Raw genomic sequence first — 24,972 nt, forward strand, 5'->3', positions numbered from 1 at the left:
TAAGCGGTGCACAGCTACCTTTGGGTCTAACCCTGGCATCTCCTTGTATGTCCATGCAAAGACATCAATATATTCTTTCAGCAATGTGACATAGATTTCTTCGTCTTCATCAGATAGGAGTGCGCTAATGAAGATAGGACGAGGATTTTCAGGCGTTCCCAGATCAACTTCTTTTAATTCGTCCATCGCGGCTCGTACCCCTTCTTCTAACTCATGGGGTGCCTCTTCCGCATCTTCTCCCTCAATCGGGGTTTCATCACATAACGTGATATGGAACGACGATGCCACCTCTCCCTGAGTGGTTGGTGGTACGTCATCACTTGAGCCTACGCTTTCCTCATTCTCTTCTTTATATACACGAGTGTGTACAATGGTCTTCGGTTGGACTTTCAACACTTCACCACATGAAACGTGAATATATGTTTCTCGTCTCATCCGAGAAGGAATCATGCTTCTAAGCCTTTTGGGAGGCTCCACTTCAGCAGGAACATTGGCACTGTCTTTAATAACTTGGACAGCTCCAAGTCGATCATGCATTAACTTTCTCTTTAGGGCTTTAGGACTTGACCCCAGTCTATCAAAGACGGAGCGTCGAGAGTTCACCTTACCGATTCGGTCGAAGACTGACTTCTTTTTGTCTTGCCCATTATCATTGGTAGGAGTGAGGTTTGGGTCATACTCGCTTCCCTCCGCGGAGATACAATTACTTGCAGCCCTGTTTATAAGAATTCGCACTGGTTTAGGGGGAACATAGCGCAACCCTTTGCGCGTTTGAGGTTCTTGGTGATTTGGTTTGCCTTTACCACCGGCTTCTGGGATAAGCTTTCCCAACTTCTGTGGCTCGTTGGGGTTATAGCCAGCCTTGGCTAGAAGCTTATAAGCGTTAGGGTCAAAACCCTCGGTACGTTTGGCGGGGAATATTTGGCCCACTTTATCACCACATTTCTCTTCGGATGAGTTTGCTGCATTTGTTTTGAGCGTATCAATCCTTGCAAGCGGGAAGATGAGCGTATCTTCAACAATAACTTTCCTTTTAATGTAGAACTTTGCATCCGCAAAGTAAGACTCAGCCTCGGTGAAAGGGCTTTCATCGGCGACAACCTTTTCAACTATGCCGTTCCTTTCAAACATAAGGCATTGATGCCAAGACGAGGGTACCACCCCATTTTCATGTATCCACGGCCTTCCAAGTAACAAGTTATAAGATGTCCTCGCATCTATGACATGGCAGAGGACACCTGAACTTAGGCTCCCAATTCTTAAGTCAAGTCTGATGATGCCGATTGCTCTTTGCCCTCCCTGGTTGAAGCCTTGTATCATTAGACGACTTTGGGCAAGCTCATCTGTAGATATACCAAGGTCCTTCACAGCTCGGAGGGATAGGATGTTGACAGCTGAGCCTTGATCAACCATAATTCTTTTGAGTTTTTGCCCACGGGTGTAGCCTTCAACAAATAATGGGCGATTGTGTGGCGTGCCTCCAAGTAACAAGTCTTCATCCTTGAAGGTAATTTCTGTGGAGTAGGAAGTAGCCTTATGCATTAACACTTCCTCATCCTCGATGTGTTTAGGAGATGAACATTCACCTCCATCTTCTGGCTTGTCATTTGTATTTAGGCAGGAGCTAGAAGTGCCTGCCCCTTGAAGATCAAATCCTTTTGGCATATATTGAGCCAAAGAAACTGGTGCTCGTGGTTGCTTGACATGCCCCTTCGTCTTTGATTTGCGGGCATGAGTACTTTTTGAGGTTTTCTCAACCCAATTTTTCACTATGTGCTTTTGATGCTTCACAGGCTCGAATTTCTTCTTTCTATGAGTGACAATCACCCATTTACCTTCGGATGCGTTACCATTCCGCTGCGGTTCTGAACTTTGACCGACAGCGTGCTTAACAATGAAGGGGAGTGGACGCTTCCGTTGTTTCCCATCTTCCTTTTCAGTACACAGCGGAGCGAACCGTCCGGGTGTAATCGAGATTTGATTTGAGCTCGCTTTGGCATCGGCAAGCTCGATTTTTCCATCTCTGGCCAGTGCCATTACTTTATCTTTGAAGATAAAACACTTCTCAATCGGATGACCAAGAAGACGATGATACTTGCAATAATATGGGTCATCCACCCTTGTAGCTTCATCGGGACGTTTCATTTCAGGCAACTCAATGAGCCTAAGTTTGAGTAGCTCATCAAACATGGGAGATACATCGGAATCCATGAAAGGATAAGTCTTCTCCTGCCTTTCTTCAATTGTCGGCCTTCTACCACCCCTTGACGGGCCAGAAAATGATCTTGACCTAGGCCTTTCAGTTGCCTTAGTGAAGACTGTCATAGGAGTAGCCTTCACATTCATCACTTCTTTCTTTTCCTGCTTTGGAAAAGGTTTGTTCCACTTTTTAACTTCTTGTTTTCCAGGTGCATTGGAGGAGCTAGGCAAGTTCAATATGTTGTGCCCTCCGCTGGCTTCGATGCTCAATTCCATGTCATGAGCATGACTGGATAACTCCTCAAAGGACTTTGGCTTAATCCCTTGTAGGATATAGGAGAGTTCAAAGTGCATTCCTTGGATGCACATCTCAATTGCAGAACTTTGGGTTATTCTTTCTTTGCAATTCAGGCATAGTTCCCTCCACCTTTCGATGTAGGTACCGGCGCGTTCACCCTTCCATTGGCGAGTAGTAGTGAGTTCCAAGAAGCTGACCGTTCTCCTTGTGCTATAGAAACGAGTTAAGAACTCACGTTCCATATCATGCCAGCTATCAATGCAGCCGGGCGCGAGGTCAGTGTACCAATCAAACGCAGTTCCCTTTAATGAACGGACAAACTGCTTTACCAACAGATCGCCATAAGTCCCTGCATCATTGCATGTTTCCACAAAGTGGGCAATGTGCTGTCGGGGATTTCCCTTGCCATCGAATTGCTGGAACTTAGGAGGTTGATAGCCGTAGGGCATCTTCAACTCCTCAATTCTTTGTGTGTAGGGCTTAGCATAGGAATATGAAGGTTGGCCTTCATCCAACTTGCCTTTGATGGCCCCCATTATGTAGTCCTTCAACTGATCCACCGGTATCATGCCTTCGGTAACTGGAATAGTTTTCTCAGTTACAGGTAAGTGGGAAGCAGCTTCTCCTACCACATGGCTAACATGAGGTGGTGGTGATTGCTGACCAACCTCTTCTTGCCCTTCAGGTTGCTTTCCTGGAGCACGGCTTCCTTGCTCCTCCATGATGCTTCCTACCCTATTATCGAGGGTGTTAAGCCGTTTCTCTTGATTTTGGAGAGTGACAGCCATTCCTTCCAGAGACTTAGCAATTCTAGCTAATTGCTCCTCCACAGACTCTGTGTTTGTCGCCATGGCCGGCATGACATTGTAGACATGCGACCACTCAGGTGCAGTCTTCCATAATGGATGTGGCGGAGTTACAGGGGAAGTGCTCCCGCTATTAGCGTTCCCTTGCATAGAAGTTGGACTACCACCATCGGTAGCTCCCTTGGGAGAGGGTGGACTTCCAGCAAAAGCAATTGCCTTTGAGACAGCAGGGGCCTTGTCGAGCCTTCGAACCACACGTCGTGCCATGGACTGAGGTTCAGGCACTTGGACCCCCAAATCCTTTGCGCGGTTCCTTGTCAGCGGACCTTGCGTTTTCTGGGTTGTGCCAGGGCTAGCTACAGGCGTAGACTTGGACTTGGTAGCTTGGGCATAGGTCCTCCTGAACATGGGATTGTTCGATGCCATTTGATGCGCAGGTAGAGGTATAGTAGTAGAGAGATGAGAGGCAGAGCTGTCCCACTGGGCGTGCCAAAATATGTAAACGCGAAAAACTTGAATTGTATATATTCAAAATTCAAAGTATCGGTTACAAGTAGTATCAAGTATATATCAAACGGGAAGGGGTACAATCTCTGTATAGGAGAAGTCCTCTGATTCTCTACTACAAATATACCTATTGGAAGTGTGCCAAATTTGGAATATGCCAAATTAGAAGTGTGCCGAGTTCAGAGTATGCTGAACTTGAAGTATGCCGAGTTCAAAGTATGTTGAACTGGAAGTATGCCGAGTTCGGGAGTATGCCGAACTGGAAGTATGCCGAGTTCGGGAGTATACCGAACTGGAAGTAGTTCCTTGCTGAAGGGCCTCCGGAGTTATGTAGCTTGTTCTTCAATGAAGGGCTAATATGCAGCTTGATCTTCAAAGAAGGGCTTCCGGTGTTCAAATGGCGTATTCCTCAGCGCTATATACGCAGTATATATAACTGCGGGCGTGTTCCAGATGAGATCCTGGCGAGATTTCGGCAGAGCTTCGATGTGCAGATTTCCAGAGCTCCCATTCTTGAAAATAAAACCACTATTTATAGTGGTGAGGGTGAGAGAAAATCTCCAACCAACTCTTAATTCCTTATTTAATTTAATTTCTTTAATTAAATTAAGGAATGTATCGGGACACCATTGCGTCCAGGTTCATGATTTCATTAAATTTTCAAGTAATATCAAATATTCAAATTCTTCAAAATTATATAATCCACATATAATTTTAGTGGGCCAAGACCAAGTCAAGCCCGCTAATTATGCAGTCCAATTGATTCAATAGCCGTCTGGTCCAACTCGATTAAATATTTCGTCATCTCGGGCCGAACAATCCAACATCCAATTACATTTAATTAAGTAATTAAACTAATTAATTATTCAATGGGCCATTTCATTAACCCAATTAAATAAATATTAGTCCAATTACCTCAATTAAAGTAATTAATTTAGCAACCAATTATCCACCACGGTCCAACAATATTATTTAAATTTTCAATGCTTACATACACAAATTTCACTGTCCCCATGCATTCCAACATTATCATTAATTACCGCTTTAAAAAAAAAAAGTATTAGTACGGCCAAGCTTGACTTGAAATTAGATAGTTATAGTGGATTTTAAAAGCTTTTTGAAAATTTGTAGTATATACAAATTTTTGAATTTGCTAGTTAAAAAACATATGATCTTTTAATTGATAAGAGACTAGAATTTGATTAACTGTCCCAAATCAAATAAAATTAAGTCGTCCTAAAACCAGGACCATTATGATCATAACACATATAGTTTCAAGTTATTATTATTATTATAATAATAATAATAATTATTATATATATAGTAGAGCATACAAATGATATGAGTTCATGAAATTAAAAACAGTAAAATACAACATTGAAATTATTAATATTAAGTAATCCAAACAGCCATTAGGCATACTTCACATAACCACTTACATACATGCATTGACCTTAATCAGTTGAAACAATGAGTTTCTCCAATAAGGATTTAAATATAACGCTATTATTGTACTTAACAAAAAAATAATATAAGATACACCAAAATTGATGTAGAAAACCTCCATATCAACATTATTACTTTCTTCATCACTCGCACCATTAGTGTTAAATAGCAATGAAGATGATGGGTGCTCAGTCCTGTTACAAATGACTTGTAATGGTGGCCCACAGAGATAAGGATTGTCCTTGTAACTGCTTTCATTGAAGGTAGCAAATTGAGCTTTTGGTTCTGGTATGGCACCTGTTAAATTGTTGTGTGCAACACTAAAGAACTCCAATGAAGTGAGCTTCAATAAAGTGTTGGGAATTTTCCCACTCAACTTGTTGTAAGAAAGATCCATACTCTCAATATTATGTAACATTGAGAATGTTTCTGGAATTGTTCCACAAAGATTGTTGTGTGACAAGTTTAATGCACGAATCTCTATTAAATCTCCAAACTGAAAAGGAATTTCACCAATTAACTTATTATTAGAGAGATCGATTCCAGACATATATGTGAGTGGGACTCCTCTGTAGTAGTATAAATTTCCTTTTGTTGTAAATCCCACCTCTGGAGGGATGCCATACGTTGAAAATTCAATCAATCCACTGACATCATATGGCATTGCAGGCTCCATGTTAAATCCTAAAGATCCAACAGAAACAGGTTCAGATTTTTTATCAGTAGCCTCTAAGCTCAACTTACTCAAACAATGGGGGATCCGACCAATTAGTCGATTACTAGATAAATCCAACATACTTAGTCTCTTAAGCTGACATACTTGCATGGGAATCGTACCTTCAATTTGATTTCCTTTGAGGCTAAGAATGCTCAATTCAAAGATGCTTCCTATCCATTCTGGAATTTTTCCAACAAAATCGTTATAACTTAAATCAAGTATGACCAAGGGACTGTTATTAAAGAATGCATGTGTGAGATCACCTCCAAGGTGATTTTTACTCAAACCAACATATTGTATGATGGGTGGATTAAGGCAGGATGGAATTAACCCTGTTAAGTTATTCTCTGATAAGTCTAAAACAAAGAGACTTTCAAGGTAACAAAACTCTACAGGGATGGAACCTTTGAGATGATTCTTGGACAAACTGAGTTCCTTTAAACTTGTCATATGACCCATCCATCTTGGAATTTCTCCAGAAAATTTGTTGTCACTAATATCCAAAATCCACAATGATGAGATATTAGAAAGGCTATCCGATATGGTGCCTGTGAAATTGTTACCGTCAAGATACAAGAACCCAAGTGAAGATAAGCAAGCAAATTCTTGTACTATTTCTCCTTGCAGCTTATTATTTGACAGTTTGAGAGACAACACTGAGGATAAACCTATCAACACCTCCTTTGGAATATTTCCAGTCAATGAATTGTTTGACAAGTCCAGAAAGTATAACTGTTCCAACTTTCCAAGATTGGAAGGTATCTGACCCTCAAACAAGTTATAAGAGAGGTTCAATGCAAAAACATTTGGAAAGGATGAACTTAAGTTGTTAGGAATCTCTCCACATAACTTGTTGTCGGAGACACTAATTCTCAACATGTTAGCATTATGGTGTGACGGCAACTTAAAGACTCCTGTGAAAGCATTGGAATTCATTAGAAAATAAACGAGTTCCATGTTGTTTTGTAGCAACCAGTTGGGAAATTCTCCCTCCAAATTGTTGTTGGAGATCTCAAAAACCTTCAGATTATGCTGGTAGTGAAGAAATGTTGGCAACTTTAGAAGGCCGATGCAATTTGACATATAAAAGACTTGTAATTGGAACTTAGGCACCCAGCTTTGCAACTCAGTTTCTGTAATCACCTTATTTCCATTAGCAAGAATGCCTCTAAGCTTTGTATGATTAGCAAAAAATCTGAATGAGCTTGGGACTTCAAAAGAAGTACTCGAAATGAATAGATATTTGAGTGACTTGAGTGTTGAAAGCGGAGACGAACCAATGTTTCCGATAAGCCGATTTTGAGAGAGATCAATTAAACTAAGAGATGTTAAATTTTCCAAACATGGTGGAAGTGTTCCCTCCAATTGAGTTTCACTAAACCAAAGCTCTTGGAGGCTCCTTAGTTCACACCAACCTATAATGATGTAATCACAAAAAATTTAAGTTACAAAAATGAAATGACATACACTTAATTAGTTATTAAGGAGTGTATGGTTATAGCCATGAAAGGAATAACAATTGATAAGAAACGATAATTTTACCTTTATTAGGTAATGTACTTCTTAATTGTGCTCTATTCGCTGATAATACTTTGAGCGAGCTCATTGGTCCAATGTTTTGAAGAAAGTCCTTATGTAGGTAAGAGTAGTCAAGAAACAACTCTTCTAGCATGCTTAGATTCCTCAATGCTTAAATGCCACATACACATGAAACAAAATTAGATAAAAGAAATGGTGTGAGCAGAATGCAAGTAAGACCAGTAGATCTTTCATTTTCCTCACCATGAATTGCACCAATGCTTGTAATGTTGTTCTCTTCTAAACGAAGGCTCTTAATGGATGGAAGTGTTGCCAAAGACTGTAATAGCTTTGTCATGTTACACTTGATGCTATTTAAGTGCAACTGGAGATGATGACTGTTGTTTTTAATTTGACTTGATGCTCCTAATTCCACATTACAAAACATAAAAAGTTAAGTTAAAGATATATGTTAAGAAAAAAAATATAATAATTATATAAAACTAATTGACCTGAAAGGCTTGTAGAGGTCTCAAAGTCCTCAAATGAACTATAACTCAAATCTAAGTCCTCCAAACTGCTCAAAGCATTTATATCTGCAGAAAAAGTTGAAGGCTACATGATTCACGTTGTAGATCGGCAAATATTAATTGAAGATAGAGATTGAATGAAGGAACCTTGTATATGCAGTGATCCGTGAAAATTATTTTCTCTCAAACTCAGAATTTTAAGTGAAGGGAACTCTTTAAGTGACTTGAAGATGCTGCTATTAAACCTATTGTTGTCCAAACTCAATCTCTCCAATTTCATTAATCTTCTTCCATCTGTACAAAAACTTAAGTTAGACAACTTATGATATGATTATTCCAAGAATTATTTAACAACATTTATCAATACTTCTCCTTCAATAATATCCTCAAAATAAATTCAATAAAAAAAATTAACGATATACGTCACAGACAAGAATAACAAATACAAGTAAAATTGCTCTTAGATCATTATGAAAAAACTTAATTAGATAAAACTAACATCCCTCTCCCTAAATTCTTTTTAAACTTAAATTTAATTTTTTTCCTTTTTTTTTGTACAAATAAAATTAGTGTATAAAAAATATATCATTAAAAAGCTTTAAAATCTTTAAATTGACCATATATTATTTAATTAGCCTATAATCAAATTAAGTAATAAGTGCATGTTTATTAAGATATTATTACATATTCTCTAAGTCAATATTACAAATTCATTACAGTAAGCTTATTAAGTCATTACACATTTTTCTCCCTCCAACTTACAAAGTATATTTTATAAATTTTGTCAACATAAATGCTTCAAAAACATTTCCCTCCCTCCAATACCTTTAATTGGTTCAAAGCTTTGGAATTTGTTCTCGCTTATGTCGAGATCCTTCAAGTTGATGAAGTCTTTTAAATCTGTCCCAAAAAGAGTACTCAGAAAAACTCATCGTGGGATGCAGGTGTAAATTTATTTCACTTAAATTGTATTCTTTTAAGTATAATACAGAGACATTGTCACATATATAAGCAACATAAATATAAATAATATTTGAAAAGATTAGTTTACTCAAAGCCGATAAGACATTGTTTTCTTCCATCTTGGTTGATCTCATGTGGAGGATCTCCAAATTGTTTAATCCGGAGAGTCTTTCATGACCTATATTGTCTATAGTATGAAATAATAAAAAATTCAGCATGCGTGATCGAATTAAACAACATCAATTGAATAATGAACTCATTATCTTACATAGTAAGTTGATAAGACTTGTTAAATAAGCATACCTGAATTATTATGAGGGGAATCCAAAGGATTTTCATCCAAATAAAGTTCCTTGAGAGACAAAAGATGACTGAGAGAAGAAAATATATTGCGATTCAAGTTGTTATAGCTCAAATCAAGCTCTTTCAAATTGCGAAGTTTTGACAGTTTATCAAAACCTGTTAACATATCATAAATATTAATGAAATAATAATTGAACAGGATATGTATATATGAGTTTAATTATGTCTTGCAATCTACTACCATTATCAAAACCTGTTAATTATTTTCGTTTCCTGTAGTTTGACATTATTATGATTTTTAATTTTTTGCTTTGAGAATTGAAAATTGTAGTCAGTTATAACTAACAATAATAAATAATAGAGTTTTATTTGAGTTGACCTGCATTTGCAACCACACCATCCAAATGATCTAATTCAATTTCTCAAGTCTGATATAGATAATTGGTTGAGTTGTTTGAATAAACATGATAATAAATACTCATTAATAAATTAAACTTTATATTTAAAGTTTTCAAATTTCAATTGATCCTCTGATCTGATAGTTAAAATTAAATAATACTAAGTAATTAACAGTAATAAATGAAAATTTAAATATTTTAAAAAAGATGACTTACCTCCATTCTCAACCACACCAGCAATGTTATTTCTAGTCAAGTCTAGAGAGTTGAGGTGTTTGAAAGGGAGATATACAGTAGCATTGATATACCAATTCTCAACTCTTTCATAGCTTACAAAAGAGAGATATAGTCCAATCACTCTTCCCGTAATATTACTACATGTCACCCTTGACCATTTACAACAATCACTCATTTTATCTTCAACCCATGAATCTAGAGAGTTCCCATATGTGGTGTTCAGTATGTGAGTGTTCACATGTAAGAGTGCAATCCTCTCTTCCTCGAGACACCCTAAACAGCTCAAAGTGTTCACTACCATCACCAAAATCAAAACCCATAATAAGAATTTCCCCATTTGATGAAGTAAAACAAGTATAACTATAGACTCAATATTGTGTGAGTATTGTAACTGAAGAGGCTACACGGATTCTTCTCATATAACCTTAGCTCTCTTAAATAAGAAGATATTTAGTGCATATGACAACTACTTATGTTGTTTGTTAGATACATATATATGATGCAATAATTCAATAGTTCAAAAATTACGAAAATGATATATTATTGCTCTAAGTATGTACATGCTTATTAGTTATTATTAGGATATATAATATATAATTATTGGCCTCTAGTTGAGATTAGATTGTTTCACACGTTCATTGACTTGTAATCCTAAAGTCATCATCCGGAGTCCGGTGAGATTATAAATTTGAGTTACCTTAGCTGCTTTTTCTAGGATAGCAGGCTACATAGTATTTTCTAAAACCTCTTGCCTTTGTCCATTCCAATTTTAATGTCTGATAATAGTCATTTTCATATCTAATTTGTCCATTTTAATTATATTTGATTTGATTTTTTTTCTTTGGTTTACTAGCTCTTCCTTAATTACACTAATGTTAAAAAAGATCATTATATTAGCAAGTTAATTGTAATATAACTTAAATACTAATTAATACAATTTTAATTAATTATTTGTTAGTCTAATTAAAAAAAAAAAAAAAAACTTAGATTCCATGATATGATTTTAGCTTCTTCCATGCATTTATTGGTTGAGGAGTAGCACTCAATTATGTTTCTTTCGACATTGACACTCTCATTTCTAAGTCAAGCTTGACTTGGAAAAAAAAATGCATGCGAATGGTTTAAAATCTTCTTAGGTGGGCTTGATCATTCCCTCCTTTCATCTGATGTCACTTTTCTTTAACATGAATAATACTATTCAAATATAATCCTCCATCTTGATAAAATCAAATACTAAGATCTTACCATTACTAAACATTCAAGTTTACAATAATTTAGATATTATCTTAATCAAATCAGTTTTTGGCTTGGTTTATGTTTATAAACTTCAGTTTGCATTAAGTATCAAACAAAAATTTTAATTACATAAATAAAAATTGAAAACAAATCGCAAATTTATAGTTTTGTTTGAGCGAATTCGATATGAGATAATTTTGTTAGGGTTTTTTTTTTTTTAGTGATTTACATGCCATCCTTAATTACAATTAATTCAATTCGATAGAATTATTCTAATTTGCATGACAGCAAAAATCCTGCTACATTTGTAAGCTGTAACGAACAATTATTTTAAATGTTTTGAAAAAAACAATTATTTTAAATTGATTGTTTTGCAATAAAATTTGAAATATTTTAGTACACTTTTCACTAATTTCTTATCGAATAAAAAGATATTCCAACCTAATTAATACGTTGATAGTTAGCATACATACAACTTAGATTTGATGCAGTCAAGCGTATGGAGTGGTTTAAATTAAAATTCTTCCACGCGTTTATGGGTGAGAAATAATCGATTGAAAAGTATGGTGAAACCGTGAAAGGGGGAACTCTTTGAGTTACGTTCGGGATTGGCATTTTCCTTTCTATATACAAATTGACTTGGAAAAAAATGCGCCAGTTGGATAGATGAAAGTCTACATTATATTGAGGGAAATTATTTCTTCTCCAAAAAGGTTGAATCCCTCCCCAAACCCTAAGGGCCCCCACACTCCGACCCAACAGAGTATATGAGAGGATGTAAATCACAGTAACTCAATGGGTTAGTAAGCAGGGCCAAATGTCGGTGCAGGAATCTGCCAACTTTGGACATAATTCCCACACTGCCGCCACCGAGGTTCAAATCTTGGTCTCTTACCCCAAATACTGCCCACTAAACCATTGAGCTAAACCCGTGCGGATGAGTGATATTATTTCTAACGTAACTAATGGGCGAGATGAGTATTAGGTCGGCTAGATGCCGAGCCCGCAGGGATGGAGCCAGAAATTATGTTGAGGGGGGGGGGGGGGGGGGGGGGGGGGGCGAAGAAGTAGGAATAGATTCAAATTTTTTTTTTCAGTAAATGCAAAACATTAAAAAAAAAAAGAGATAATTTTAAAAAATAAAAATAAATTACCTATGCAATATAGTTGTAAATATTGTTAGATATGGTCGAAAAATAAAACACATCGAAACTTGATTCATAACAAAATATAAAACATAATTAATTTGATAAAATAATTTGAATAGAAAATATATTATAAATTACACATCTCATTATTAATATAAAAGAATGTTATATATATATATATATATGTGTGTGTGTGTGTGTGTGTGTGTTAAATATTTAAAAAAAAAACTATTAAAAACGTGACTGTGTTGAAACCATAGGGAATGAGTCAAAAAAACTGTAAAAAAATGTTGACACCAAAGGATTCAAACCCCTGACCTTTATTATTATAACTAAATAAACATATGCCTTACTAACTAATCTAATTCATTTCTTGTTGATTTCTAGTAGTTTTTTATACTAATACTAAAACTTGTACTATATATACATATATACATACAAAGGTTATATATGGGGTGGGGGTGGGGTGAGGGGGGCAGCTGCCCCCCTTTGGCTCCGTCTCGCGAGCTCGGATAGGTTCGTTCACTTGGTGCAGTTCCTACCTCGCCCGCGAGTAAAGAAAGAAAGAAAGAAAGAAAGAAAGAAAGAAAGCGAGTCAATGTGACTCAACAGAAACCCCCACTGAAAAAGTATTCTTTTTACAAAAGAGCGAGAGTATATATATATACATATATATATATATATATATATATATATATATATATATATATATATATATATATATATATATATATATATATATGTAAGTGTACAAAATAGTACACATTAGATTGGCTAATTTATTAGTTTATTTTATTAATATGTAATTAGCATGATTTGTAATTAGTATTATTGGACCAAGCTAAAATGTGTGGTGGAGATTTATTGTTAATGAATTGGACAAAGAAGCAAGTCTGAAGATCTCATTTAATGAATGAGTGGTTGAGAAGAATTCAAGCCACATATGAAGCTACAATCAAGGCTTGGTGAAATGGGAGTTGCGTACAGTATATAAGGAAGGGAAAACGAAAGAGGAAGTTGCCAATTCTGAAATTCTGATCTCATATGCAAGCTTCCTACTTTACTGGTTTAATATTGATTATATTAATTGTGATTTAAATCTGTACTACAAGCTAGTACCTGTGACAGCTGAAGTGCTACACCAAAGATGGTTATGGCATGCACGGTTCAGTCCTGAGTAGGTGTTTTAGAAGAGTTGTAGTGGTAAAGGCTGTGAGCCGTTTGTAGTTACCTCTTGTAATACTCTGTGGTGAACATCTAGTGGATTGGGCAGACGTGGGTTGCCCCGCAGACGTAGGAGAAGGAGCTCCGAACTGCGTAACAATTCTACTGTGTCTTTACTTTATTTACGCTTTCAATTTCGTTATTTATATGTTGATTGAATTGATTTAATTAAACAGCGAAATTGTCTAGTAATATAAAATCAAGTAGAATCCTTAGTGTTAAATTGATTTCAAGATACACGGGTTTTTTCAATTGGTATCAGAGCCTCCAGACTTAAGTTATTAGTCTGACGATCTGGCTACTCCGTGCCCCTTGATCTCAATCCTTCAGTGGTTAGTTTTATTATTTCTGATTCTGTTAAATTGTTCGATCTCACGGGTTATTGAGTGTTACAGAACGGAGCACACTAAAGCTCTTCCCCAGCTAGTCGGTGACAACTATGCATATTGGAAGGTGCGCACACGCACTCATCTCAAAGCACAAGGTGAAGCAGTGTGGTGTATCATTGTAACAGGCTGGGAACATCCAACAAAAGTCAGTACCAGTGAGGATGAAACTCGAGTGACAAAACCTGAAAATGAATGGACCCAAGCTGAGAAAACAAGTGCTGGACACAACGATAAGGCACTAGATATTATTTATGGGCTAATTCATGAAAGTCAATTTCCTATTGTTGCAGGCCATGATTAAGCTAAAGGTGCGTGGGAAGCACTAGAGGCTACCTACGAAGGCACATCGTCGGTAAAACAATCGAAACTGCAACTGGTACAGTCAGACTTCGAGGAGCTCCGGATGAACGAAGATGAAACCATCGTGACCTTTCACACTCGTGTGCAAGAGCTAGCAAATCGAGCTATGGTCCTCGGAGAACCGTTCACTCAAGAAAAGTTGGTGAAAAAAATTCTACGATCACTGCCACCTCGGTTCCGGATGAAAGTTATAGCAATCCAGGAACATGACAACTGGGAGAAAAAGACTGTAACACAACTAATGGGGAATCTAAGAACATATGAGATGGAAATCTTAACAGATCACACAAAAAAAAAAAAAAAACAAAAAACAGTAGCATTTACCGCTGAAGAAAATAATTGTGCACCTGACTTAGATGAAATAGGTGATGATCCAGTTGTATATCTTACTAAACAGTTTTCTAAACTTTTGAAACAGGTGTCAAAAGGCTCACGAAACAAGAATATGCAAAAGGGGGCGTCATCATCTAAAACGAGTTCTAAATCCGGTTCGTCAACCGTCAAGTCTTCTGGTTCACGTCCAGGACAGTCCAAAGAGAAGTCCACCAGTAAAGGGATCAGATGCTATGAATGTGAAGGCTTCGGGCATGTACAAGCAGAGTGCCCCACCTATCTTCGACGCAAGAAATCCATGTCAGCAGTTACTTGGAGTGATAATGACTCGGACGGTGAAACAGGAGGATCTGATTCAGACGAAATTTCAGGTAATTTTGTTGCCTTTACTGCACATATGGCTGCTGAATCGTGTCATGAAGATGTTGCTGATTTAGAGGGAGGCGAGTACAATTCTGCAGAAGATTTAGAGTCAAGTGAATCATCTTTTGAAATTGAGTTTAATAAATTGTATCCCAAATGGGCAGCACTAAGGAAAGAAAATCGTAGATTAACTAGTGAAATAGGGATTGTAACAACTGCAAAGAAAGTGTATCAAACTCAAATAGTCGATAGGGATCTGCTCCTTAAAGAGGCATCGGTCAGAGAAGAAAAACTGAAACAAGAGGTACAGACTCTGAAACAGGAGCTGAACACCTACAAACGCCAAATCTAAATGATGGATACCACGTCTACACTTGACGAAATCCTTGAGTCTGGAAGAAAGACTTCGGCAAAATTTGGTATAGGTTTCACAGGAAACAACTCAAAAGACAAAACGGTGTTTGTCAAAGCGTCAGGCCCTGGTCAAGGAGATATTCCAGAGTCTAGCACAGCGACACGTCGCGTTGGTACAGTAAGATCACTCAAGCCATATTATAAATCTTATAACCCGGTATGTCATTATTGCAGGTTACGGGGTCATACCAGACCAGAATGCTACTACTTCTACAAGGATCAAAGAATCGAGAAGTTCAAAAACAAGAACATTCAACCCTTTACTAGACAAATCTGGGTGAAAAAGACAGATTATATCTCATTCGTATCCTTTCACTCCAAAAGTACAGGCCGAGAAGAAAAATGGTACTTTGATAGCGGGTGTTCACGTCACATGACGGGAAATGCTAAATTTCTGAGTAACGTAAACACAAGCAAAGGTGAAGTTACCTTTGGCGACGGTATAAAAGGACAAGTCACTGGTATAGGCACGCTAAACGTAGTTGGTCTGCCAAAACTGGAGAAAGTTCTACTAGTCAAAGGACTTCATGCAAATCTTATAAGTATAAGTCAACTATGTGACCAGAACTGGAACGTGAGCTTCAACAAAAATAGTTGCAGTGTCCTAGACAAAGCAAATCAATGTGTTACGGAAGGTACAAGGTCAATTGATAATTGCTATATTCTTACTAACAATGTTTTGTGTTGCAGGATCAATGTAGATGAAACTGAGCTTTGGCACCAAAAGCTAGGACATCTAAGTTACAGACTTCTTGACAAACTTGTGAAAATCGAAGGTGTCCGTGGATTACCCAAGCTGAAAGTCAAACCAACCATATGTGGTGCATGTCAAGCAGGAAAGCAAACCAAATCCTCTCATCCAGCGCAGCACACTATAAACACAAGTCACTGCTTGGAACTGATCCACATGGATCTCATTGGTCCAACTCAAACAGAAAGTGTTGGAGGTAAGAAATACATACTAGTTTGCGTAGATGATTATTCTCGTTTTTCTTGGGTTACCTTTCTCAGGGACAAGTCCGAAACTCTCGAAGCCTTTAAAACTTTGGCATTAAAACTCCAAAAAGAAAGAAATGAGCCCATCATTCGAATCCGAAGTGATCACGGACGAGAATTCGACAACAACCTGTTCGATACCTTCTGCAACCAAACAAGAATCACACATGAATACTCAGCTCCGAAAACACCTCAACAAAACGGAGTTGTTGAACGAAAGAACCGCACAATTTAGGAAATGGGACGAGTTCTGCTTAATGCCAAAGGACTACCTCAAAAATTTTGGGCAGAAGCTGTGAATACTGCATGTCACATCATCAATCGGGTCTATCTACGTCCAGGCACGAATCAGACTCCGTATACATTATGGAAAGGTAAGAAACCAAACATCAAATATTTTCACGTTTTCGGATCACGTTGTTTTATCTTGAAGGATCGAAACCCTGTCTCAAAGTTTGAAACAAAAAGCGATGAAGGCGTCTTCCTCGGCTATTCAACGAACAGCAGGGCATATCGTGTATACAACAAAGTTACCAAAACCATTATGGAGTCCACAAACGTTGTAATCGATGATCAACCGAGTGATATTATCACAACGTCTCGTCCTGAACCAGTGACAGAACCTGACACAAGTTGTCCTGAACCTAATCCAGAGTCTCCTATGCCATCTCCCATCTCAACTCAACCAGAGCAAGAAACTGAGTCTGAGTCTGAATCTGACACTGATCATGGTAACATTGATATCCCTACTCGCATCCAGAAAGCTCATCCAATACAAAACGTAATTGGAGATCCTAGTTCCGGCGTAAAAACCAGAGGTAAACCGAAACGTGATTATCTTCAATTAGCGGGATATTCTTGTTATACTTCACAGATCGAACCGAAGAATGTCAAAGAAGCTCTAACAGACGAACACTGGATCAAGGCCATGCAAGAAGAACTGGGACAGTTCGAACGAAATAAGGTATGGTCTCTAATTCCCAAACCTGACAATGTCAATGTTGTAGGTACCAAATGGATCTTTCGCAACAAAACCGATGCAGCTGGCAACATCGCTAGAAATAAAGCACGACTTGTAGCCCAAGGCTACTCCCAAATTGAAGGAATCGACTACGACGAAACTTTTGCCCCTGTTGCAAGGCTAGAGTCAATACGACTACTCCTATCGATTGCCTGTGCCCTAAAATTCAAGTTGTTTCAGATGGACGTTAAAACAGCCTTCTTAAATGGATATCTCTCAGAAGACATATACGTTTCTCAGCCAAAAGGGTTTGAAGATCCACATCATCCAGACTATGTCTACAAATTACAAAAAGTTCTCTATGGCTTAAAACATGCCCCAAGAGCCTGGTATGAAAGACTTACTCAATATCTTCTTCAGAACAACTACAAAAGAGGAGGATCGGACAAAACGTTATTTATAAAACGATCAGGTAAACACATAACAATTGCTCAAGTGTATGTAGATGATATCGTTTTTGGATCCACACAACCAGGAGAGACAGACCAGCTAGTCAAGGTAATGCAACAAGAGTTCGAAATGAGCATGATAGGCGAACTAACCTATTTTCTTGGACTACAAGTAAGTCAAACTAAATAAGGGATTTTTATTTCGCAAGAAAAATATGCAAAAAATCTTCTATCCAAATTTGGGCTTGAATCTGCAAAAGATGCCCGTACTCCTATCTCTACGACTTCAAAATTGTTCAAAGATGAAAAAGGGAAATCTGTAGACTCTACTATGTACAGAAGTATGATAGGCAGCCTATTGTACTGAACAGCCAGTCGACCAGATATTATGGTAAGTGTTGGTATGTGTGCACGCTATCAAGCCGATCCAAAAGAGTCACACCTAAAGGCGGTAAAGCGTATTATAAAATACGTTAAAGGTACAATAAATTATGGTATTTGGTACTCGAACGATACTAATCTGAATCTTGTAGGATACAGTGACGCTGACTGGGCAGGAAATGCTGACGACAGAAAAAGTACATCAGGCGGATGTTTCTTCATCGGAAAAAATCTAATCGCCTGGCTCAGTAAAAAGAAGAACTCGATTTCACTCAGCACAGCTGAAGCTGAGTATATAGCGGCGGGTAGTTGTTATACACAATTACTCTGGATGCGCCAGATGTTAACTGACTATGGTATAGAACAACAAAGTATGACATTGTTCTGTGACAACACCAGCGCAATCAACATCTCAAAAAATCCAGTTCAGCACTCTAGGACGAAACACATAGACATCCGACACCACTTTATTCGTGAGCTAGTCGAAGAGAAAGAAATTATCTTGGAATATACTTCAACAGATAAAAATCTTGCAGATCTATTCACCAAACCGTTAGACAAATCGAGATTTGAACTGCTCAGAGCTGCCCTTGGTGTTTGCAATCCTACAGCTTAATCATCAACAAAGGTACAACAAATAATCTTTAATTTTTTTTAACGTAGTTGTTGTTTTTTTTTATGTTTGCAGGAAAATTCTAAAACTTTCCAACTTAGTTTTAATTCTTCTCGCCCATATACCTACTTTTTCCTTAATTCGGCTCGGCTACCTTTTTTATCTATATATTAATTCCACCATTACATAATATGTATTGAAATATTAATTTCAAACAACTTCCACCACTCACTCCTAATATGACTCTACTACTACCCCTACAAACTACTCACATCACTCATCCCATCCATCACAACTTTTGAGAAACTCATTAATTAAAGAGCCTTATTGTCTTTCTTGCACTTACACGCCAAACCCACATCATTCATCTTCATCCTTACCACTCTCAAACATTGAACCTTCAACAATGGAAGACGACAATCCCTTCGCCATTTTCACAACCAAATCCGAAAGATTGGAGATTTTTCGACACATCATCAACGCTGAATCTCCGCTTACATCTGATGATACGGATCGAGTTCTCGCAACGATCAAGCAACATGCAGGACTTCTTGAAGGACTCTCGGACAGGGAAGTCAAACAGATCCAAGCTCTGGCTAGGTTCATATCTGTGGAGCCGTGGACTTTTCCGGCCGAATCAACCAAACCGCCTCCGCCACAATCTGAGTTGAAGCTCTCATCCCCGGAAATCATGGTAGTCTCTTCACCCTTAGATGAATCAGTTTCCGCTTCTAGAAAGCTAGATTTCAACATCTCTTTGCCAAATCAGTTTGTGTCCACCTCAAGTGAATTGTGTGCCCCTTCCGTTCCTTTACAAGGTGATCCGTATGAGTTTTCTACACATAAATTACCTGAAAATCTTGTGCCTTTATCTGATTTAATGCATGCTGTGTCATCTCCCTTCACCATTCGAAATATTAATCAATATGTGTCTCCCATGGCGTGTGCTGCATTCTCTATTCCCATAACCATTCCAGTTTCGAAATCAGCAGAGGTCCCCATCCCTGTGCCCACCTCACATGATTCTGTTCCCATTATCTCTGTGCCCGTGGGCAAATCTTCCCGAAAAGGGAAAGAAAAAATTAATGTTTCAGGTACAGCCGAGAAAAGAAAAATAGGAGCATTGGAGGATGTTGTCTACTTGTCTGATTCCAAGCAATCAAAAAGAGGGTCCACATTACCACCCAGAATGACAAGATCCAGATCAGTTTCAGGCCCAGTACCAAGTCCGGCCCCTGCACCTGCAACTGCTACTGCCCGCTCTGGCTCAAAGATGAAACAACCCAAGAAGAAATATCATCCTATTTTGCTGTCTCCAGATTTGATGTCTGACTGGAATGTTCATGCTACTAGGGATTTTATTCTGGAGAAATCCATCAATGTGGAGGAATTGACAGAAAAATGCAACATTGTGCCTATTTTGCGAGATCAATACCTGCTTGCCTCACTTGTCCATATTGGTCCGTACTCCAGATGGCTCACTGCCGAGTTCTACACAAATTTAACATTGGATACTTTTTCGGAGGGGTCACCGCGTTTTCAACAAGTCTTTATTCGGGATAAATGGTATCCCTTAACCCCGGCAACGATTAATTCCTATTTGGGTACTCCAAATCATCAAGCTGCTCCTGACCCGAGTCCTAATCTCCTTGCCGCTGCTTTAACTCACAACAAGATTGTCACTTGGCCAAACACCGGACTTGAAATCTTAAAACTCACCACGGTCTACTCTGTTCTGTTACGGCTTGCTTCAACAAATTGGATGCCGGTTGTGCGTCATCATCTTGTGTCTGACCAGCTTGCTGCCCTTCTCTACAAGATCAGGCAGGCTTCCACTCAATCTTGGAGAAATCATATTTGGCCATCTTGCTCAGTTTGTGCGACATAGGGAACCTAAGGTACACCTACCATTTCTTAGCCTCATTTTTGGACTTCTACAGGAACACGGGTTCAAGCCCTACACGGATGAGGAGGTGATCACTAATGCCTCAGTCTATAAATATGATGATCGGTTGACAAATAAGGATCACTCTGATGATAGAGCTACGCTTTTGATCACTCCCGGCGCACCAACTGCCACGCCCTCTGTGTCTGCCCCTGCATCATCAGCTGACACTGCCTCTGCACTGAATCCCCGTCCTACGACAGCTATCAAGGAACCTCCGATGCTCATGGATCGCCGTCAAATTGTTCTCACTCTTCAAGCGTCAATTGCTCAAGTCCGAACCTCGGTTGCTTCTCAACAACTAACCATTGATGGCTTAGAACAATTGTTGAGTGCTCAGTTGGAAGAAATCGCCAGAATGGAGGCTATCTATGCTAGGATTCGATCTAACCCTGGCGCTGGCACTGGTTCTATTTCTGAGAGTGATGAATCTGAGTCGGGCACCCCGTCTGCAAGTTAATCCAATCCACTAAAATGATGTTCACCGGTTTGTTTGTCATTTATTTGGCATAAACAAAGGGGGAGTATTGGAGAAAAGGGGAGTTTTTTGGAATGTTTGGATATTTGGTAAGTTTTTGGTTTTGGAATATTTGGAATATTTTGGTATGGATGTTAATCCCTGGTTCGGATGGTATGTTAATAATTTGGTACTATATAAATATTTTTGGTATGACCATGAATGAATTAAATATGAAAGTATGAATGTCTTGGTATATTTGGTATGTTGACTGCATGGTATGAATTGGGTTTATTTGGAACGCATATGAAGAAAGGAAAGCACCAAGTTAGGGGGAGTAATTCATTGGAAAGCGTGACATATATGGTATGTTTGATACACCACTTTTTCGTGCATGATTCACTATTTATTAATTGAATGAAGTTTGTGAGTCAACATCAACCAAGATTCAAAATAAAATCCCACACACAAATAATCTTTGGTCTGGTCTTAAGAGAATTTAATTTCACATTTGTTTTCTTTATATGTTCAGTACGTATACTATGGGATGTTAATAAAATATTCATTCATTTTCCCAAAGTATAATGATACTATTGTTTTACCAAATAAATTGCCAAAGGGGGAGATTGTAAGTGTACAAAATAGTACACATTAGATTGGCTAATTTATTAGTTTATTTTATTAATATGTAATTAGCATGATTTGTAATTAGTATTATTGGACCAAGCTAAAATGTGTGGTGGAGATTTATTGTTAATGAATTGGACAAAGAAGCAAGTCTAAAGATCTCATTTAATGAATGAGTGGTTGAGAAGAATTCAAGCCACATATGAAGCTACAATCAAGGCTTGGTGAAATGGGAGTTGCGTACAGTATATAAGGAAGGGAAAACGAAAGAGGAAGTTGCCAATTCTGAAATTCTGATCTCATATGCAAGCTTCCTACTTTACTGGTTTAATATTGATTATATTAATTGTGATTTAAATCTGTACTACAAGCTAGTACCTGTGACAGCTGAAGTGCTACACCAAAGATGGTTATGGCATGCACGGTTCAGTCCTGAGTAGGTGTTTTAGAAGAGTTGTAGTGGTAAAGGCTGTGAGCCGTTTGTAGTTACCTCTTGTAAAGTCTGTGGTGAACATCTAGTGGATTGGGCAGACGTGGGTTGCCCCGCAGACGTAGGAGAAGGAGCTCCGAACTGCGTAACAATTTTACTGTGTCTTTACTTTATTTACGCTTTCAATTTCGTTATTTATATGTTGATTGAATTGATTTAATTAAACAACAAAATTGTCTAGTAATATAAAATCAAGTAGAATCCTTAGTGTTAAATTGATTTCAAGATACACGGGCTTTTTCAATATATATATATATATATATATATATATATATATATATATATAAAGTATCATGACTATCTTATTGCATGATTTGCATGATCCTCTATTATAATAAAGCATAAACATTTTGAAAAATAAAAATAGATAAAACTTTCCCGCTCAAACAATACGGTGTCGCTCCATTGTTAATAATGACCGGCGCATTCTTTAGGTTTTAAGCGTGTTGTCGTTTAGACTTCAGATGAAGCGTGGGTAATATACCTAGGCAGCTTTAGAATTATCATCTCTTCTACAAACGAGGTTAATAATATCTGTTCTACAAATTTGAAATAGAATACAAAACATTATAAATAGGATGAGCTCTTTCGAGCAGAGGTAGTTCATATCCTCCAAAATTTCTAGAGATAGTTTTTAGATAAAATACAAACATCACACGAATATGGATCCAGTGTTTATCTTGGCAAGCTAGATTTGAGAACGTCTGCAATTAAAGCATGCCTGGTGCGAACCTACAAAGTGGCAGAGCATAGAGGCAGTGAATCAATCAAATCAAATGAATGTATATTTCATGATGAACATGTATATAAGCTATGTAAGATGTGCGATAATAAGCTATTTTATATATTATAATATCGTAATATGTATTTTCTAGATATGCATGTTCACCAAAAAAATTAAATACGAAAGCATGTTTGGTTGACATCTAATACAAATGGTGTTTCCATTATTCTATAGAGCATGTTTATAAATAGTCAAGTATCATTTTTTTCCAGATCATTTTCCAGATGTCTGTTATATATATATATATATATATATATATATATATATATATATATGTGTGTGTGTGTGTGTGTGTGTGTGTGTGTGTGTGTATTCTAATATATTTTGCTTATAAAAGCTGGCAAGGTGAAGATATGCCAAAGATGATGGAGAAAACTTCGAGTTCTTCAGCGATTTATAAGAAGCGATTCTGCTGAGACCGTAAAATGAATCATTGGGACTAAGGCTATAGTTCCGTTTGAGTCTGTAGCCGCTGGTCAGAGTGAAGGAGAGATTGAGAATGCATACTGATGACGAAATATAGGGGCTGACCGTCTGTGGCTGGAGCTCCGGCGGCAACAAGGTGGCAGGCCAGAGGATGAAGTCAACAAAATAGGAAAGAGAGATTGTACATACTTGATCACGTTTGTTCTTTTACATTCTGAATTCATCACATTTTTGTCATTTCTTGACTGAACTGCCCAAGGCTATTAAAGAATGTGTTGAGAAGATTTTTGAATCTCATAGTACTATGGACCAATCTGAGCTCAAGCATACTTTGATTGCCTTGGATGTGGGTGTTATTAGATTTCGTTTTTTCCATTAGTAAGTAGAATTTTGATATTAATTATTGTTTCTTTTTATTAGAATAGATGGTATGCTTGGACCAGTTTAAATTTTTGGTTTCCAGTCCTCTGCCAGTTTATGTTGAACAAGTGATATATTACTAGAATAACAATAGAGAAAATATTCTTATTCATAGCTCCTTTTGATGTTAAATACGTTGCATCCCTGAAATGGTTGGTGTTAATAAGGCAAATGTAATTTTGCAAGCTATAGAGTAAAATTTAGTCAAATAGTACCATGCGAGAATCCTGAGGTAGGGTGGATCCTGTTATTTTTAAAGCTACTTGGTTAATGGCTCATGTTGCCAAGTTGAAGAGAATGAGTTTTATCTCAAATTGAAGTGAATTTCAATTTAATAAATGTCCTAAGATTCATTTTTAAAGCTGTTTGGTTAACGGTTGCTGTTACCATGTTGAAGAATTATTTAAATGCTTTTACAGGCTATTGTCATAGAAGAAAAGAACAACACTAATCGCGAGGGTATGCTTGAAATGAATTTCCATCTGCTTAGTAATTCCTTCTAAAATATTTACTTATTTGGATGCTCTTCTACAACTCCTGATGCAAATCTGCAAATATTTCCTCCAAATAATGGTGGAATGCTGGTAAGGGAACTCTTGCGGGCTGCAGGTCCAAGTGGTACTAATCATTTACCATTTTTCACTATTGTCATATCAGGAAATCATGAGTTGTTTTCTGATTACCAAATTGACTTAGGTGATAACTATTTTTATTTCAAATATACTTCAATTATGTATTTATGTTAGTTTTAGAACTCATGTATAAATAATTATTAAAATATTGGATTAAATAAAAAGATTGACTTTAAGGTTAAGTTTTTCATGAAGATTTTTCATGTATCTTAGATCCGAGTACCAAACATGTAGTAAAACTATATATGCGTTGTTCCTTTCCAAAAAATAATGCTTAATACATCATAACATTAAAATAATACTTATAAAATTATGTTCGTGCATAGCACGGGAAAATACTAGTTAGATAGCATTAAAGTATGATGGGAAGCATAGTACTTTGTTGTTGCTTATGAGTTGAC

General features: G+C 37.4%; 2 protein-coding genes across 3 annotated transcripts in view; both read right to left on the reverse strand.

Moving 5' to 3' along the window:
• Positions 1-5,245: 5,245 nt before the first annotated feature.
• The window catches only part of LOC109183041 (LRR receptor-like serine/threonine-protein kinase GSO1), a 60,315-nt gene continuing 40,588 nt past the window's right edge, over positions 5,246-24,972 (reverse strand). Inside the window, exons 3-6 of the mRNA XM_019333257.1 lie at positions 8,005-8,088; positions 7,757-7,918; positions 7,517-7,663; positions 5,246-7,389 (exon numbers count right to left, since the gene is read on the reverse strand). Coding sequence (XP_019188802.1) covers positions 5,246-7,389; positions 7,517-7,663; positions 7,757-7,918; positions 8,005-8,088 — 2,537 coding nt within the window. The remainder of the gene's footprint in view (positions 7,390-7,516; positions 7,664-7,756; positions 7,919-8,004; positions 8,089-24,972) is intronic.
• LOC109183080 (receptor like protein 30-like) lies at positions 8,773-10,268 on the reverse strand. Of its 2 annotated transcripts, none has more exons than XM_019333303.1 (4): positions 9,903-10,268; positions 9,289-9,444; positions 9,074-9,163; positions 8,773-8,922 (listed from the first exon to the last, which is right to left on the reverse strand). In XM_019333303.1, the coding sequence occupies exons 1-4, from the start codon at positions 10,258-10,260 to the stop codon at positions 8,807-8,809; spliced, it is 720 nt and encodes a 239-aa protein (XP_019188848.1). In that variant the 5' UTR covers positions 10,261-10,268; the 3' UTR covers positions 8,773-8,806. The 2 variants fall into 2 exon arrangements, with proteins under 2 accessions (XP_019188848.1, XP_019188847.1); XM_019333302.1 differs by having other exon boundaries at positions 9,074-9,172.

This window comes from Ipomoea nil, unplaced genomic scaffold, assembly GCF_001879475.1.
Source record: "Ipomoea nil cultivar Tokyo-kokei standard unplaced genomic scaffold, Asagao_1.1 scaffold1096, whole genome shotgun sequence".
In the NCBI taxonomy this organism is placed as follows: Eukaryota; Viridiplantae; Streptophyta; class Magnoliopsida; order Solanales; family Convolvulaceae; genus Ipomoea; species Ipomoea nil.